Source organism: Rhynchophorus ferrugineus, unplaced genomic scaffold (assembly GCF_030347505.1).
Source record: "Rhynchophorus ferrugineus isolate W39M unplaced genomic scaffold, kcgeb_rfMv2 rfM1, whole genome shotgun sequence".
In the NCBI taxonomy this organism is placed as follows: Eukaryota; Metazoa; Arthropoda; class Insecta; order Coleoptera; family Curculionidae; genus Rhynchophorus; species Rhynchophorus ferrugineus.
Genome location: NW_027472580.1, coordinates 83,550,730 through 83,569,434, shown reverse-complemented (window position 1 = coordinate 83,569,434; position 18,705 = coordinate 83,550,730). Strand labels below are relative to the sequence as shown.

At 31.2% G+C, this 18,705-nt stretch overlaps 2 protein-coding genes and 1 pseudogene across 3 annotated transcripts in view; 2 read left to right on the top strand and 1 right to left on the bottom strand.

Annotated features, from left to right (window-relative positions):
* The window catches only part of LOC143200700 (uncharacterized), a 190,421-nt gene that overhangs the window by 156,758 nt on the left and 14,958 nt on the right, over nucleotides 1–18,705 (top strand). The window lies entirely within an intron of this gene.
* LOC143201453 (uncharacterized) lies at nucleotides 3,623–7,732 on the top strand (annotated as a pseudogene).
* The window catches only part of nAChRa3 (nicotinic acetylcholine receptor alpha 3 subunit), a 53,150-nt gene continuing 46,502 nt past the window's right edge, over nucleotides 12,058–18,705 (bottom strand). For both annotated transcript variants that reach the window (XM_076411284.1, XM_076411293.1), the window contains one exon: nucleotides 12,058–12,357. In XM_076411284.1, the coding sequence (XP_076267399.1) occupies nucleotides 12,163–12,357 (195 nt within the window). In that variant the 3' untranslated portion in view covers nucleotides 12,058–12,162. The remainder of the gene's footprint in view (nucleotides 12,358–18,705) is intronic.

Sequence of the window (18,705 nt, the reverse complement as noted above, 5' to 3'; positions counted from 1 at the left end):
TTATAGGTTTTTATCTCAATAAATGGACATATTGCGAGTTTCATCTTTATTTAGGTGCATGATAAATTCTATACTCAACCATATTTTCCCAGTAACTTATATATGTGTTTTGTTCTATATGTTCTACGAATAAATAAACGAATGTTATTTTTCTTAAGAGTCCTTAATTGGATTCTGAATACATTAATTAATTAGACGTCTAAGAATTTCCAATAACTACACTCAATATGTTGACAACGAGGTACTTTCTATAACACATACAAGTCTAAAATGATATAACAGTAATCCTTAATTGAAATCTATACCTAGTTATTTATAAGTTTAGTAATTAAATAGGATTGTCCTCCTGCTGCTACGATAATTTGAAAATATGTTTGTGATTAATTCTGTTCTAAATATGATGAATAACAATCACATTCACACATTTAACCACCTGGGCTTGGTTATGTTAACCTCATCAAGGCCTTTAATTAGGTCCTGCACCAATAAACCTAAAATACATAGATATCCACACTGACGCAATAATTTTGTCAGATAAAAAATTATCTACAAAAACTATTTCTCATAAAATCAAACACGACGCAAAATTACTCGATGTTCATACTAAATGCTTTGTTTTTTAAACTGTTCGACCATGAATATAATTCGAATAAATTTCCGAATTTTCCATACAGTTTATATGAAACAGCGCATCAAAATAGCCATTAACGTCAAACTAGATGATATTATTTCTATGTGTTGCATTCAGTCCGGAAATTAAAATGATATCAACAACGTCATCCAACATTATTTACAATACAGTTAGTATTTTGGTCGTGTCGCCACTAAATTAAATGTAATGGAAAAGATTGAACGCTCTAAACATGGGATATTGAGGCTATATTTGTGCATCAATATATCCTAAAATTTATCGAATACGAATAGATTGTAAATCATGTTGATAGTTCCATATTATGTCAAAAATTTTAATCGTACTGTTTCAATGGCATTAATTTTCAATTTTTTTAAAATTAAGTCGTAATTATAAAATTCTATCACTTCACCATGACAATATCAAAAGCACAGATAGTACAACATTCATTGTGACAGCATAGCGAATCTGTTTTGTTTGGACGGATCGGCAAGCTAGATGCGATTTTAAATTATATATTTCACTGAGATTTATTTACCACGCCAATGTAAAAATATGATAATATGTTTGTGACTACATATAATTCTGATTATTGAGTTCCAAGTGCTTGATAAACATTATATCTAGTTACGATAAATGCCAATTGTTAACAAGGATTTTCTAAACTAAAGTCAAACAAATAGTAATAAAAATGTAATTTAAAAATGTAACACCAAGGAAGCATTAATCGATAATATGGCAAAATCCAATAATGCAAAGTTCTGAGCTTTTATTAACACTTATACACTTTACACAAGCTCGTTTGTTGTGGTTTAACCAGAAGACTAAAGTTCTGATTTTCTGTCCTGTTAGTGATAAGCAATGGCAGTTGACCGAATAATTTAATTTTGGTAGCGTGTAGCCCCATATTAACATCCCATAAATCCAAATATGTTTATTAGCTGATAAATCAACGCAAAATCTGAAGTCAAGTTGGAGGTATCTTCTAACTAACCATTATAGGTGTTTAATTTTGAGTTTGAACTTCTCAGTTTATTATCTTTCATAATATCGACCTAAATAGACCTTCTATCATCGAGATATATACCGAGAGATTTTCTTTTCGCCACAACGGAAATATTGGATACTAATATGAAAGCACAAAATTTGAAAATTCGCATAAATATCATAAGTGGGGCCTCTAGAATAGTATCGGGGTATGTAAAAGCGATTAAGGTTTGGAAACCTACAATAGTAATTACCAATAGGAAATGACTAGATAAAGTTTAAATATTGTAAAGGTACTGGCCGTTAAACTTTCTGTATCCAAAGCATCATCCGATGTGTAAAGTATGTCTTGTTTCTTCAATATAAGCGATGTGACAAATTCAAATTAATCTATGATTCCGTTAATGTAGATTCTGGATGCTGAACCAACTAGCACAAATCTCTGCTAACACTACACTGGTTGGGACATTGTTGATATCCCAACCAGAAAAGAAACAGTACTTGGAGTATTTGCTGACCACATAGCTTATCTAAAATCTAAAAATGCATATCTCCGCCTAGAGCTGTAGTAAATTGACAGTTAACAAAAACCATAAATGAGCTAGAGACTGGAAAATAGAGAGTAATATCTGGATACATGTCAATTAAATATTGCAAAGATAAATGTTTAAAAAATGAGTATTAGAATATCGTTATATTTTAAGTACGTAAGATATGAGCAATAAAAGTTGTAATTATATTTCTCAATATAATATATCTGGATTGGACACCAAATATATTGTCGAGCTTATCGTTTGAATGAAATAATTTTGTTCATATTAAAACAAATACTATAAGATCATTACAATTACAAATTAACTCTAAAAAATAGTCTGTCACATACATATTAGGGATTTCGGTTATATGTTCTATATTCAAAAAGGTTTTAAAAAATAAAAATCAAATGTAAAAATTCCTGTAAACCTATCGCTCCACCTACTAGGTCTAATTTTAAATCTAAATCATCCCGAGTACAGCTCAAACACATACACATTTTTTATATTTTAAAGTCTTCTTTTATGAACTAGGGTTCCTCGGGCTCAGCTGGGATAATTTTCCTTGTCGGATTTTGCACTATTGCCTAAGGTCAATCACAAATGTTAAACAATCATAAACACAAATTTACGACCATGCGCTAGCAAATTACAATATTAACATAGTAGGTATATTCTCTATATAATTACAAATAAATTAGTATTGTTCATATAATAAAATATGATGCAAATATTATGCAAACAAGTAGGTACAATCCTCACAATTAAATAAAAAGCCTCAGTTATATTTTGAATGCTTGCCTGCAAAAATTTCCCTGATAAAGACCTACGTAAAAATAAAATTGAAAACGTTATCGCTAATGCTATTTTTTGGCTATAAAAAAATCGCATTTTTTCTCAAAGAACGAAAATATGAACGCCTACCCTTATAAAAATGACCGCAGGATTATATTCCATAAAAGTTTTAATACTCTTTTGTTAAAATGTTATCGAAAAAAGCCATTAAATCCTCCCTAACCCTTTTGAGTGGCAGTTTTGATTATATAAAAAAAATTTAACAATACGTTCGATTCGATCAATAATCAAATAAAAACATTGTTGCTGGATGAAAATTTAATTCTTGTATACCAGAATTTATCCATTTGTGTATGTCAATATGATTTGTGCAGCATTTTTGTATATAGAGTGTGTTATCTGTACCATATACTAAGTACAGTGGAATTTTCGTTGAGTTTTCAGAAATAGAATGAAAATTTCTGGAATCATTTCATCGTGAATTCTTTCAACTTCATTGCACTTATTGCACCACCCTCCTCCTAATTTATGGATAGCAATGATTTCTCGACCTGAAATATATTCCTCTATAACTAGCCTAAGAACATTAGGAAATCCAGGAGCTAAATCTCGAAAATAAGTTGAATATTAAAATAATTCGACTTGAGTTCATTAATGTTGGTGATGCTTGAACACCATGAGCAGATTCGTCAGCTTAATGAAAGCACTTTTTTACTCAAGTAGGTTACGACAGTAATCTGAATTAATAAATTTATCAATTTAGTGCTAATCCCCGAAGAGATATATCGAATTTCTACTTAGAGTAACTGAACTTCGAGTGAATGAAATATTAGAATATGTGATTTAATTCGTTTTATTTTTCATAAATCACTGTGTCTCATTTTCATGCATAAACAGCAATGTTTTTGTAAATGGCATAGTTTTGTGACTTTGTATTTTTATTTTATAATCTCCAAACGAACCTTTTGATCTTCTTAAGGAAGTATTCACTTAATTTTTAACTCTCTTATAAACAAAAAAGCCAAAGTAAAGTTGATTTCACTAGAGGAGTTGTAGTTTATTACGATTTTTGAATAGTTATTATTCAAATATGAAGAATTGGACCATAAACTCAAATGCAAATTCAATGCTATTTATTTATTATTCTAGAATAAATGTAAACTATAACTACAAATATAATTTTGCGTAAAATCTTTTTGTAAAATAACCGATATAAAACGTATACAACACTGTCCAACAATTAATATGTTTTAGACTACACAGTACTGATTAGCTCTAGTTTTAAATAAACAACATGAAATATATTATATATTCTGTATGTCATATTTTCGGATACTGGCAAATTAATTTGACAGTCCTGTTGTCAAAGTGTAAAATACCTATCTGTTTAAAAGTTATAAACGGGTGTAATTATAAATTTCATAAATATGTTATTGTAATTCATGCTGTGACAATTTTGTATTGGAGGTTTTTTGAAGAACAGTTAATTTTTTACGTCATCACGCCACATAAATCTGCCAGTTCAGTTAAGAGTAATTATTAAATTTGTTATGAAATAACGTTTTCCGCACAAAATCTCAATATGACGACTTTTTTGAAGACTGTTTCTGTCTGCAGGATTAGCAGAGAGATAATACTACTACTTGACTACTACTATCTGCCACTTGATCACATACACACAATTTCATGGTCTTTTCTTCAAACTCGAATTTAAGAGTTGATGTAGTAAATGAAGACACCAATTAAAATGAAAAATCAATAACTCACTAATATTCAATAACTCTGATTTCGAAGTTATGATCATCATATATATTGAGCCAAATGGGTTTCAGTAATGGACTATTCTGCGGAAAGATGTAAGGGATATTTACAAGAGAAATGCTAAAATAATTATTTGAATGAAAAAGAAGAAGATTTTTTGTATATGCAATAAACTGGAAGATGGCTTTTAAAGCAATATATGCTGTAAATATTTTTAACAATATAATCACACCTAAAAAAAATAATAAGGAACTCACTAAAATTTAAAAAATAATCAAACTTAGATTTTTGAGACAAAACAAAACGTTTTAAAATAAAATATGCACATAATAATTGTTGTAATAACTCAATAAAAATAAACAAAAAACTTATTTAACCTATGTGATATACGTATTTTATATCCTACTATATACACACAATTTAGTTTAATATCTGCCCAAACTTATTTATCTCTTCAATATTATTTTAACTAGTACCAACTGATCACCTCGAAGTCGGTACGCGCAAATATTACAATGGATAGTCCAAGTATAAGTGCAGCCTTTATGAAGAAAAATACGAATAAATAAACAATTAAGATTAATTAATAAGAATTAACGAATTTTCTAACCAAACTAGAACAAAAAGAGTAGCTGCCCGCGTTGGGAATAAATCCCTCGACCTCCGCGTGTGAGCTAAACGCTCTAACCGTTACACCATAGAAACAGTTAAAAGCACTGTTTATACGATTTCTCATACGATAAAATTAGTGCTTAAAAGGCAAACTTGACGGCTTTTACACTAAACTAGTCTTGATTTTTCGTCAAATCAGTTCAGTAATAACATTAAACACAAATATCTGATTATTTTAGATAAAAAAATATGTGAAAACTGTATTGAAAATTGTATGTGCCTTTGAAATTTGATGGTTTACCTCGATTTCCCCTCCTTCCGCCATCAGATCCTGACTTAGATCCAACAGTACAACTTAGAAAGTCCACTCTTCTTGAAAATCGGTCCTAAAAATAACATAAACAATAACATAACATTAAAAAATGTATATATACAGCCAAACATAGAACCTCCTCAATTTCTGAAGTCGGTTAAAGACGAACAACCAAACTTTAAATTTTATTAGAATACGTAATAAATATTTCCCAATTTATTTAAAATAAAAAACCTTCATTATTTTACCATGCATTTTGTACCCAAAATTAGTAGCAATTGAAACATTCAGTTGTTTCGTGCTGCTGCTGCTGATCCAAAGGCATATATTCAAAATAAATTCACAGCCAGAAAATAGCTAAATTGTAAAAAATATAAAATACATCATGTCAGAAAATCTATATGTTTAAGAAGAGGAAAATAGATATAGATTTGGTGCATTAAAACTTTATACCCATGATTTTTTTGAGGAAATTATTATATCGTATCGAACGTACAACAAAATTACATTAATACATAATTATATTATACAAAATCACGTTCTCAAGTCCGTAACAAAATATACAAGTTGTACCTGACTCTTTTAGGGCTGTTGAAACCCCTATTGAGCTGAAATTTTAGTTCTACTAAGTGCAGAAACGGATCTCGCCACTGTTATTTTAATAAATTTCTATACTAATTACTGTTAAAAATAATTTATTATCCTGTTTTCATCATGTTTGTCAACTGGACGGGCATTCTTTTATTTTATTTAATGCACGTTAATTAGTCTGGTTCAAATGACACAAAGATTAATTAATACGCAACGAAACGAAACAATAAAGCCTTGTTTTGGTAATAAATGGAAATGTCTAAAAATAAAAATGGCCAAATATATTTTAAAGTACGCCATTGCGGACGCCATACCGAGTGTTGAATTTTAATTTATTGCGTCAATTCAGGTATGTATATCTGACGCATATTGTTGGTTCCCCATTCTTTATATCCGATCGTTCTCAATCCAATATTTTTCCAATATTTGCTACAAATCAATTACACGACTCTACAAAAAAATTTTCGTTCTTTGTCTTAAAGTTTATTTTATGATTTTCCGCTTAGTTGTGAACAAAAACGAAAAGAAAATACCCTTTTTTGGTATAAAGTTTGCTTTTGTAATAGTTATAGTAATAATACCCATATTTGAATTTTTTATAAATTTTAATTATTTTTAATACATTTAAAAATACCACCCGATCAGAGTGGGGTTTAAACGTTCACACAGCGCTGATAGATGGCACTTGAGCAATAAACTACGATCAGGTGTTTTGTACAAATCTAGAATACCTTAATATATGTGGCCAATTTATTAAAGTTCGAGACCTAAAATACTAACTAAATATATCTCAAGTTATCAGTGAAGCCTACGAAGCATATTTTAACTGTCCTTTCAAGACATCAAGACAAGACCTGGGCTCTAGAGGTTGCTTGTAATAATTGTAAAAGAAGTTTGGAAGGTAATCAGCAAATTTTAATTAAATGGTGAATTAAATATAATAGACATATTAATTTCTATTTGTATATTTTAGGTTGGTATCGAGGTGAGAAAAGGTCAATGAAATTTGCAACACCAAGAATCTGGCGAGAACCAAAATATCACGTTAACGACTGCTACTTTTGCATTGTGAATGCAAAATTTGAATTGAAGTGAAAACCTATCGAATATCCTGATCTGGAATCCTCTTCTGCTCCAATCGCACATGATTTGACACGATCAATACCTGAGCCACCGAAAAAATTTTCGCGAAGAAATAGCTCATCTCTTAGTTCTCATGAAAGTAATTCCGATAAGGAGTTTTTACCTACACCAGGACAACCAAGACACCATCTTATTACTACAGAAGATTTCAATGATTTAACTCGGGATTTAAATTTACCAAAAAGTAAAGCAGAGCTTTTAGGATCTCGCTTAAAACAGTGGAATTTGCTTGATGATGTTAATATCACGGATCAACGGACTAGGCATGAAACACTCTCAAAATTTTTCACAAAAGAAGCTGGACTTTGTTTTTTCAATGACAATTCATGGTATTTTCGAAGAAATTGGCATATCTTGTCTTCCTAGCGAATGGCGTTTATTCATTGACACCTCTACAAAAAGCTTAACAACTGTATTATTACACAACGGAAATGAATTCCGATCTTTTCCAATCGCTCACTCAGTACATCTTAAAGAAAATTATGAAGCTGTTAAAATTTTGCTTGGATATACAAAGTATCCGTGTTATTTGTGTTTATGGGATAGCAGAGCGGATGCTAAACATTATACTCAACGGTCATGGCCTTCAAGCAGAGAAAGTGTTAATGCCGCCTCTGCACATTAAGTTAGGGTTGATGAAACAATTTGTTAAAAAACTCGATCAAACCTCAGAAGCGTTTGAATACTTGAGGATATTTTCTCCGAAATTATCAGAAGCAAAGGTTAGGTCTGGGATTTTTGTTGGTCCGCAAATCAGACAGATTTTTACTGATGAAAAATTTCCAACGCTGCTCAATCGCAATCGAAAAGTTTCTGGATTTTTAGGAAATAACAAAGCGAAAAACTACAAAAAGCAAGTTGAAAATATGCTAAAAAAAGGTAAAGCCATGGGCTGCAAGATGTCATTAGAAGTTCATATATTGCATGCTCATTTAGTTGAATTTAAAAACAACATGGGGGCGTATTCGGAAGAACAAAGAGAGCATTTTCACCAGGACACTATGAGCTTCGAGCAACGTTATCAAGGCCCTTAAAATGAATACATGATGGGTGACTATTTGGGGTTTATTAAGAGATAGTATTCATAAACATAAAAGAAAAAGTAAAAGTGTGCACTTTTAAATTATTGTCTACTTTCTCGTAAGTTATTTTGATAGTAAAACATAATTAAAATAATTAAAATGTTCAATTGAATGGTTTCACTTTCAATTAAAATTTAACACCACAGATTTTTTAAAAAATCCTTCAAGCGGTTTCCTAAATAAAAAATAATGTACTTGTAAATAACAATATATTGTATATTAATATCTTAGCATTTTGCTACGATATTTTTCAAGATTGTTAATGTAATAGGGTAAAAATATTAAAATTGTGAATGATAAATAGTAAAATAGTTTAACTGTTTTTATGGCGATAATAGATAATATTTCGATCAGTCTCTTGATTTTTGTTAAAATATATTTCCATTCAATAATAAATAACTCATTTATATCATTTAATTCAGGTCATTTTTAACTTATCATGTTTTTTTTCTATGATTAGGTATATGCTTAATTTTTATATAGTATTTATGATTATTGTACATTTTTTGTTTTTAGGTTTTGTTTAAGTTCTATTGTATTGTGTATATTTATTATAATATATTATTTACAAATAGCAATTAGCACATTAAATGCAATGAAACATTTGTGGGGTATTATTCCATTCCATAGAAAAATTCCATTCCTTTTTTCAGAACCACAGAACTGCCGGCTTGGTGGTGCAGTGGGACAGTCCTACTGTTGCGATAGCCGCCGGTTCGAATCCTGCTGGGGCATAGTCATAAATATATGTTTGAGATTGTTTAAAACTTGTGAATATTCTAGACAAGAGTGTAAAATCCGACAAGGAAAATGATCCCAGTCACGCCGTAACCAGGTTAGATAAGACCGGATGTCTTCTAGGATGATTTCTAAAGTTAGTCACTCGCCAGTCGGTAGGCTTTAATGGTGCGGACCGTGGTTCGGAACCCACGTTAAACTGTAGGTCCAGTCCAGATAAACCCATAGTTGATAAAAAGAGACTTTAAAATATATAAAAAAAAGAACCACAGAACATTCAAATATAAAACTAGTTCTACTTCGTTAAAAATTAAAGTATAAGTTACATGTTGCGTTATTATTGTAATAGTATTCAGTAATTATTTTTTTCCTTTTCTTTTTTAAAGTTAGTTCGTGAAGGAATTTATACATCTCTGTCTCGCTTATACTAACGTTGGAAAATATAACCACATATAAAATCAACTGCCCCAAGCAATTGTCTCTGTCCTTTCCTCTCTCACAGTTTGTAGAGTATAGGATTCTTACATCTTCGCCTGACACCACGAATTGAAAAAACTGTCGAACCGTCCATTTGACTGAAAATAGTAATTACGACTATCGATTGTTTCGACTGTTTTGAAACTATCGACTTTTTCGACTGTTTTCAGTCGATACTTCCCAACGCTAGAACACTCCGTTCATCATATTTGTATCAGAGAGCACGTGAAGTCATTGAAAAACGTTTCTCCAGTGGCCTTCATCATTTCTGTCGTAACTTGGTGGACTTCGGCTGTCTTACCACTCTTTGCTGTCTTTGCTGTAGTTATTTTATTGTAGTTTGCAATTCGTCCATTGCTGGGTTGTCATCAAAAAATAAAGTTCTTGGACTACCAGTTGCTGGCGGATTTTCTAATCCCTATGGTGGGTCATGATTGTACAACTGCATGAAAAATTCCCTCCATCTGCTAGGTTCCATCCGCTCTTTGAGTATTGTTGTTGGTAGAGTTACTCCTGCCTGATCTCCCAAATATTTCGTAGAACGTCCAATATTCACGTTTCGACGCAGCTCAATTCCAGTAGGCTTCTCTTTCTGGTTTTAATTTTTGTTTAGCATCTCTGTTTAATTTTTGGTATTTCTCTAGATCAATTAATATTGCCTATTCTCGATCTTCTACTATTTGCAGAAATTGGTCGGATATCCAGGTCTCTATTTAATATCGAACTGATGGACATACATTAATTACATACTCAACAATTCTTTCAGATATTTGCTTTTTTGTTACGTCAATATCTGTATCGTTGTGTTCTAATGTCAAAAACATATTTGTCGTTTGACTTTGAGGCTCCTGGTGAAATTTTAAATTTCAAAAATAGCTCAAGTCGCAGTTGCAATGGTCAGATCTACACATTAAGATTGTTAAATATCATTTTGCTTAAGGTCGCTTCATATACTGACTTCTTCAAATCGTTTTTTCTTTGTCATGAAAGGAGAAATATACTGTGTTTCATTGATTATATATAAATTATATTAAAAACTAAGATATCCTGGCGTAAATAGACATCGGGACCATCTAGGCGTTCAGTTCATAACTTCAAACGTTCATATTCACCGAGTGCAATTTATTTTGTAAACAATTACATATTGGTTCTATAGGAACAACTTGAGCACACTCGTTATGGTTTTAGGGAAATATTGGAAGACGCCGAATTTGCTGGTAGTACCCTATAGTTCAATACCAACTTCCATACGGGCCCAAGAGTTGGCTTATACAGCAATAGCTTGTTATCTAGTTTTAATTTAGATTTACCCCTTATAACTCAACACATTTTGTTTAGTTTAAGCCCGAGTTGTTTACGCTTTATTAGAATACGTTTCTTCCAAGTTAAGCGACGATCCAGTTGTATTTCCAAATATTTAACATTATCTACTGTCTGGAGTTCATGACTATTAATATTTACCGCATTCATTAATCATCATTCAACTTTATACGCTATTTTTTCAACGATAAATTGATTTTGTTAAGATTAAGTTGAAGATTCCTTGTGGCTGATATTAAATTAAGATGAGCTAATATAGTCGCCGTATCGTCAGGATATACTGCCACAGTTATAGAGGTCAAGTCATACAGCTATATAACGAGAATAGACCAAGAATACCGCCCTGCGAAACACCTAAATATATTGGATGAAATTCAGTGTAGTCGCCACCCTGTTTCAATGTAAAATGTTTAATGTAGTGATATAACCAGTTGCTTTTTTAATTTAAATTTACGTCCAGTATATCACATCTTATCAAGAGCCATATTATTATATATCGATAAATGCATCCGAGCAGCATATTTTATTTATTTGGTTGACCATTCTGTGAACTTCACGTAGACCAAATTGATGCTCTGGAATAATGTTCTTTTTTCTGTAATTATTTTTAGCTTCTTGAAGCCTAGTGTCTTAAAAACATATCATAGGACCATAGAAGGAGAGGTGTTCTGATTTTATTTCCTGGTTTGGGAATTATAATTATTCGAGCCACTTCGAGCCAAATATAATGCAAATAGTTTAGACATAACATGGCTTTAATCTTTATATAATAATCTTTATATATATATATATATATATATATATATATATTACATATATTACATTATATATATATATATATATATATATATATATATATATTTACAAAAATATGTACAATAATGCATACTTTCGATGTAACAATAATATAGAACTCTAAGAATAATCTTAATTTATTTTATAAAATATCCGGAAAAAAACGTTTTTATTTAATCTTAAGTTTGTTACCTTTTATAGACCCTCTCTTCTTTGCTTACCAGCAAAACTTACCAATACGTTGATAATGCCCTCAGCTCGCGAATAAATAAAACGACACAGAGACAAAATCTATTTTATTTCTTCCGTATAATAAAACGATTTACAGCCGTAGACCTGTTACTAAAAAAGGACTATTTCAAGCTAAGTATATCTCGAACCACTTCAAATAGTCGACGAGATGTAGGGTTTGGCGGTCGTGGCAATTTCCGATATGCGAACGTCGATCGGCTTACGGTCGTCGTAAAGAGTTGGTGCTTGAAGGATGATGCCGGCGGTGCCGACGAATACAGCCAAAGTGAATATCCAGAGGAACAGGCGGTCGAGGACCATAGCGACGTACTTCCAATCTTCTTTTACCTTGATATAAAGAGTTTAGTTGTTATTACCTGGAATAGTCCTTATTTAAATGTTATAATTTAATTAATGACTAAACCTTTCAGTTTCACATAAGTTTTATAGGAATATTAAGTTCTTACATGTACATTGATCAGCGATATATGTTGGTGAAAATGCAAAGTATCAATATCAATAAATAACTTTTAAGAAGCTAGCCTAACTATTAAATTCGGATGTTTAACATTTCTCTCTATAACATAACAGTGTTCCATTTAGTATTATCACAGAGGGTATAGAAACATAACTTTATGGGCGAATTTTCGGTACCGAACCCAAACAGTTAGACTAATTTTATTTTTTTTATTGGTAATTTAAATTTTTGTATTTAAATTTTGTTGTGTGTTTGGGCACGGCATCGACTTCAAAATGATCTGTTGATAACAGTTGAAATAACATTGTAAATAGATAAATAGGTTTAGGTAGGTATTAAGATAAATTCAGTGTATATAGTAGAATATAAAATACATGAAATAGGTAGGTTAAATAAGGATTTTGATTAGTTTTTATAAGTTATTACGTATTTAAGTTTCATTATTTTTTAATATTTAGTGAGTTCCTTATTTATGTCTTGAAGTCGGTTCAATTTTTTTGATAAAAATATTTTATTTTGCTTATTTTAAGATTAGATATATACTCATTAAATTACGCAGTTATTTTGTTTAATATTACAATGGGTAGGACAAGTAAAGGTGCAGCCCGTATGAGAAAAAATATGAATGAAGAAACAATGATTGAAAATAAGGAGCGTTTAAGGCCCCTGGAATCGCTACAAAGCTTAGGTAACTTGACTGTAAAATGTTCTAATTAAAAAACAACAAAAAGTAATTGTCCCCGCCGGGAATCGAACCCGCGACATTCGTTTGTGAGCTAAATGCTCTAACAATTACACCGTAGAAGCAGTTGTCTACAATATTGCTACGATGTTCTATATGGTAGAGTCGGCGCTTAAAAAGTAAACTCAATATCTTTTGTATCAGCTCAGCCATAACATTATACCTAAATATCTGACTATTTTAGATAAAAAATAATTTGTAAGCATTTTACGTGCCTTTGAAATTTGAGCATTTTCTCAACTTCCCCAAACCCCCCAACAGTTCTTAATTTGGTTCGATTGGGATCACGTCAAGAGTGTAGTCTTTCGAATAAAAATTAAATTTTGATAATCGGCCCACAATTGACGGAGAAATCGGCGAACATACATTAAAAATTATATAGTTACTTCAAAACAGTAGTGACACGTGTCTCAATATGTGCCTGTCTAAAGTTGTAAATTCACTTTACACTCAGACAATATTATATTTCTCATTTATGCTATTAGGGAAGTTCGATCATGTAACCGAAAGAGCATGCAAAATTTGCCCGTTTGTCAAACGTCTGCAAAATTCTTCAAAATATTATAATTACGGGTTATAAACCGGTAAACGTTGTTTTAATAAATTGCAAATCGCCCGGGTTTTTATTGAAAATATTTTTTGGCCGTTGCAGTTGCACTAAATATTGGTACTGGAATGGTCAGTGAAATATCTCAAAAAATAAAAACAATATAACCTTAAATTTACCAAAAAAAACCGCGTTTATGCGAAACAGGTAACGAATCAAGATCAGCTTGTCGTTAGCTGTATCAGAGATCAAATATACGAAATGTAAAAAACAGTAAGTAGTTTTTTTAATCGAAACATAATTTATTACAATTACTTCAGAGAAAATTGTTAGTCTGGAAAGTATCCATAAAAATCCAAAACATATACAGCCATTTGAGGGATGTAGAACATCCCTTCATACACTGTTGGGTAATATAGCATTTAAGTGGTATGAAGATAAATCATGAAGGAGTTTAATGGAATTTCCAGAGATTGCTTTTAAAAGAGTACAATTTTTAAAAACATATAACAAAATCTAGGAAGAATTATTAGATCAATTTATGAGATATATTTATTTATTATATATAATTATAATTTATAATTTATAAGATTATATTTATCATAAATGAGACATAAATATTTCATAATGGTACATTGGGTCGCTCATAGCAACATGATAACTAATATAGTGTAAAGACAACAAAAGTTGATGGAAAAAGTAAACGTTGGAATAACTATCGATTAGGTTTTGTTAGTCATAACTTTTATTAATAATTAATTGCAGAGATATAGCCGTTCATGTTGGAAACGGGAATAATTTTATTCCTTGTGCAGAATTAGTGTTTTCCTCAAAGTCCAAGGGAGACTACCATGGAGAAATGAGCCATAACTTGTTTTTCAGTGGTTTTAAAATCAGCTTTTAAAGAACTTGGAGGAACCATCAGTTATTGTTATGTAGAATGTTTCATATCTGCCATATATATAGTATGTTGGTGGGGAAAATCCCAACAAGGGCCTTAACAAAGGCTGAAATTAAGGAATGGTTTAAAGTACATAAAATAAGTTTCGAGGGAATGTTAAAGAATGAACTATTTCAAATTATTACTCGGTAAATATATATGAAATATTTAATTGCATTAGATGTAATTTTACTTTTTTAGAAATAAGCCTTGGAAAATATACATGGTAGATCAGATTACTGAACGTTATGGCCTCAGACTATTATGTCTTCCTGCATATTTAATTCAATTGAGTTGATATGGGCTATTGCAATAGACATTCAGGTCGAAAATGATATTCAAACCAGAACCGTATGGATTTATGGAAAGAGGCATTGTCGATAATAACACCTTCGGTTTGTGTGAGCTCGAACAGACACATAGGAGAAGATATACAAAAATGGTAGAATCTTGAGCAAGTTCTTGATAGATTGGAAATAAACATCTTGGTTATTAACTTGATTAGTGTTTCGAAAAAGACAGTGATTCAATAAAGCTTAATGAATGAATGAAAGAGGAAACAACTAAAGGTCAGTATAAAATTAATATAGTTTAATTGTAGGAAATTATAGAGTGTGAAAGCTTTATGAGCATGTGTGTTATTATTCGGAATATACATGAACATTTGGTTTAGCTGTATGAGGAAACAAATAATACTAATTGTTTTGCAGATATGACAAATGCGTTAAGGAGAATGCAGTGATTAAATGTAGTTTTATCAAGAAACTAAAGAGAATTATAGTAATATCATAATGACTTTACAAGGATACATTGCATCGAAGCAAACAAGAACTAAGCGTAAAACATTAATATGCTCTCTAATTGAAGTAAAATACATTACTCAGATATACAATTGTATTCGTAAAAAAACGCACCTAGAACCCTACCTATACAAAAAAGTTTGATGTATGTATAATAAAACAACTCTAACCCACAAATTATTGTGACTGTATAATTAATTGTAGTTGTAAGTTCTTCGATAATATATGCATTAGATGTATTATAATGTTAAAATAAATTATAATACATAACATTTTTGTTTCATTATTTTCTTTATATTAAAGTTTTGTAAAATGTCACAGCCAAAATGTACTAAAACTCGGAGGCGACAACATTGCGACGTTTTGATAGGTCTCCCATATCACTACTTTTTAAACAGACTCTATATATACTGCCGAATATAGAACCTCCTCCTTTTTCGAAGCATATGAGCAGTGGTTCACTTCTTATGGAGATATAAAAAATGAGTGGATTCGTGGATTTTTTCGAGATCGAATTCGTAAATTGTTTAAATGAAGTAAATTAAAATGTAAATTGAAAAAATAGAAAAAGTAGGAGCTATCGATGGACAATACTTTGGATAAAAGACATTGCACCGATTCCTTACAATAAAGCTTCATTTAAATCTAATTAATAGGCCATGTACTAATCAACTACAAACAAAAATTAAGGTCATAGTAAAGAAATTGCAAATAATATTTAAAGCCAGAGTAGTTTGAGTCAATTGTCAGCCATGGAGATTCAATAAAAGATGTACAAACCAAAAACCAAAAAACTTTCAACGACCACCTACCATGAATTGACGTGTCAAGTGTCATTGAAACTTAATAAAATAAAAGGATATATTTTCTAAAATACCGATTCACCTTCCGAGGTACTTACGGCTTGAGCCACCCGCAGTAGTTACTTTGATCTCACCGATATTCCAGAACGTATGCCTCATTGACCTTAATTTTTACGGAGGAAAAGGCACAGCTCTCGAACACAACTTGAAAAAGATAAAATCTTATTTCGCCGTCGTAAAACCCCGCTCGACCTGAAGTACCAATCGATATTTAAGATCGCGGGATATGCGTTGATTTCGTCTGACAGAAAGTGATTTGACGTAAAACGTCTACTGCAGACCTCACGGAATAATTGCCGTATAAAGTCGTTAAATCTCCGAACTCTCGGTACACGAAGTTTAATTTATAATTTAAATTCTACCGCATTCTGGCAGATTTATAATAAACTCGGAAGGCAATAGCTTTTTTTTCAAGTCTTATTAAATCTTAGACAAAGCAACAAGTTTTTATCTTAATTGAATGCATTTATACCGAAGGGCGACATTTGCTATTTAGATACAGAGAAATATTTGAGAATTACGTCATAAATAATTAATATCGACAAGAAAATTAAAATAAATTAATATACTTGTTATATTTTAGAGTCTCCCCCCAGAAGACATCATGTCCCACACAGCCTGGTTACTGGCATGATAGGGATTATTTTCCTTGTTTCACTCTTACCTCTTGGACATTCACAATCATTAATAACACGCCCTAGCAGGATCCGAACCCGCGACTACCACAACGGTAGGAGAAGTGTTCTGTAGCTTTGCTAACCCTAATACTAAATAAATACAAACTACTAAATTAAATAAATTTTGATTCCCAATCTTTAAACTCTACACCAAAATTTAACGTTTTTTTCATACTTTATGTTCAATAAATTTCAAAACCATTATTCGTTTTAAAAAAATATCTCGTAAAAACAGCCGAGGATTTTTTTAAATTTAGAAATAATAATCACTAGATACTAAATCCATTGAGTATGGTATGGCTTACTAATTTATGGAGTTTTTAATAGCGAAAATATTAGTGAGCAAGCATGTATGGCCAAAGAAAACTTTCCTGAATGGGGACATGTCTCTTCTGCAAGACACAAAGAGGTTTACATATAGTGAAGTGTAAAAATATTATCACATATTCTACCAGAGCAACTTTGTGCTCTCTCCAAAGTCCTCTTAAATTTATTTAGTACTATATGGACTATGTTTTGATTATATTTTGTTCATCGATGTTTCGTTGGGAGCTATGAACTGATGCTAGTTAAGGCCAACTTAAATCTTTTTATGATCATGTGTGAAAAGTCCATATATTTTTTCGAAAATTTTTATAATTTGCACAGTCGATTAATTTGTTTTTTCCTTATTCAATAATATTTTTCACTTATCTTATTATTATTATATTCTTTTTGTACGGGCCTGTTGAGTTTCTCGTTATTTTATAATTGATAAGAGAAACAATAAACCTTTCCACTTTTTAATTGAACTGTCTCTTTTGCAAGTTTCTTGCTGGAATGTATTCAATTTTCTCCTTTAAAACGCTAAATGAAATTAAATGAAATTATTAGGTTCTTGCAAGTATTTTGATCAAGAAAATAGGAGTAATACATATTAACCAAAATATTTTTTCATCGTTTTTAGAGCTATTCCCATCTTTGTCCCAACATGACGATACCGTTTCGAAAGAAAGATGTTGGCTTGACAGCTAGCTATTCAAACATCTACCTATTTTCAGACAACTTTAGCATTTCGAAGCCATGTGCCAACCATGTCATGCTATATTGATGTGAATCAGAAGTCACTGTGCCTGACAAATGTGGAAATGTGTTATTGGAGCTGCAACAGTGTATCCTTTACAACTCTTGCTATGTGTGACCGAGCATTGTTGTGTACTTTGCGATTACTACTTGCTTGTACTACTCGTTATTGCTGCCCTTTTTTGCGGCAGTACATTGCCCAATATGTACAATTGATTTGGAAAGATATCTGCAGTGGCAGCTTCAATCAGATTTAGTAGATCGTAATATACTACGTTTTGTTATTCAACTCTAGGGCCAACTTATAATATATTGCGCTTGGGATTATCGCAGTAAATTGACATTTTCCTTTTTTACTGGTATTTTCCACGCATTTCTGGATCTCCCTTATCCCATGTAAATCTTTGATTATCTAAAAGGTAATTTACCATCTGCTAAGCGCTCTGAAGGCTCTAAAAAGTTTGAGAAGAACTTTATTCAAAAAGTTTTGCAATTTGTATTCGGCTGGTAGCTCGTTGAAAGCAAAACCGAGTGTTTGGAATATGACAGAAGAGCATCACCATAAATTTATTTATATAGTATTTAAT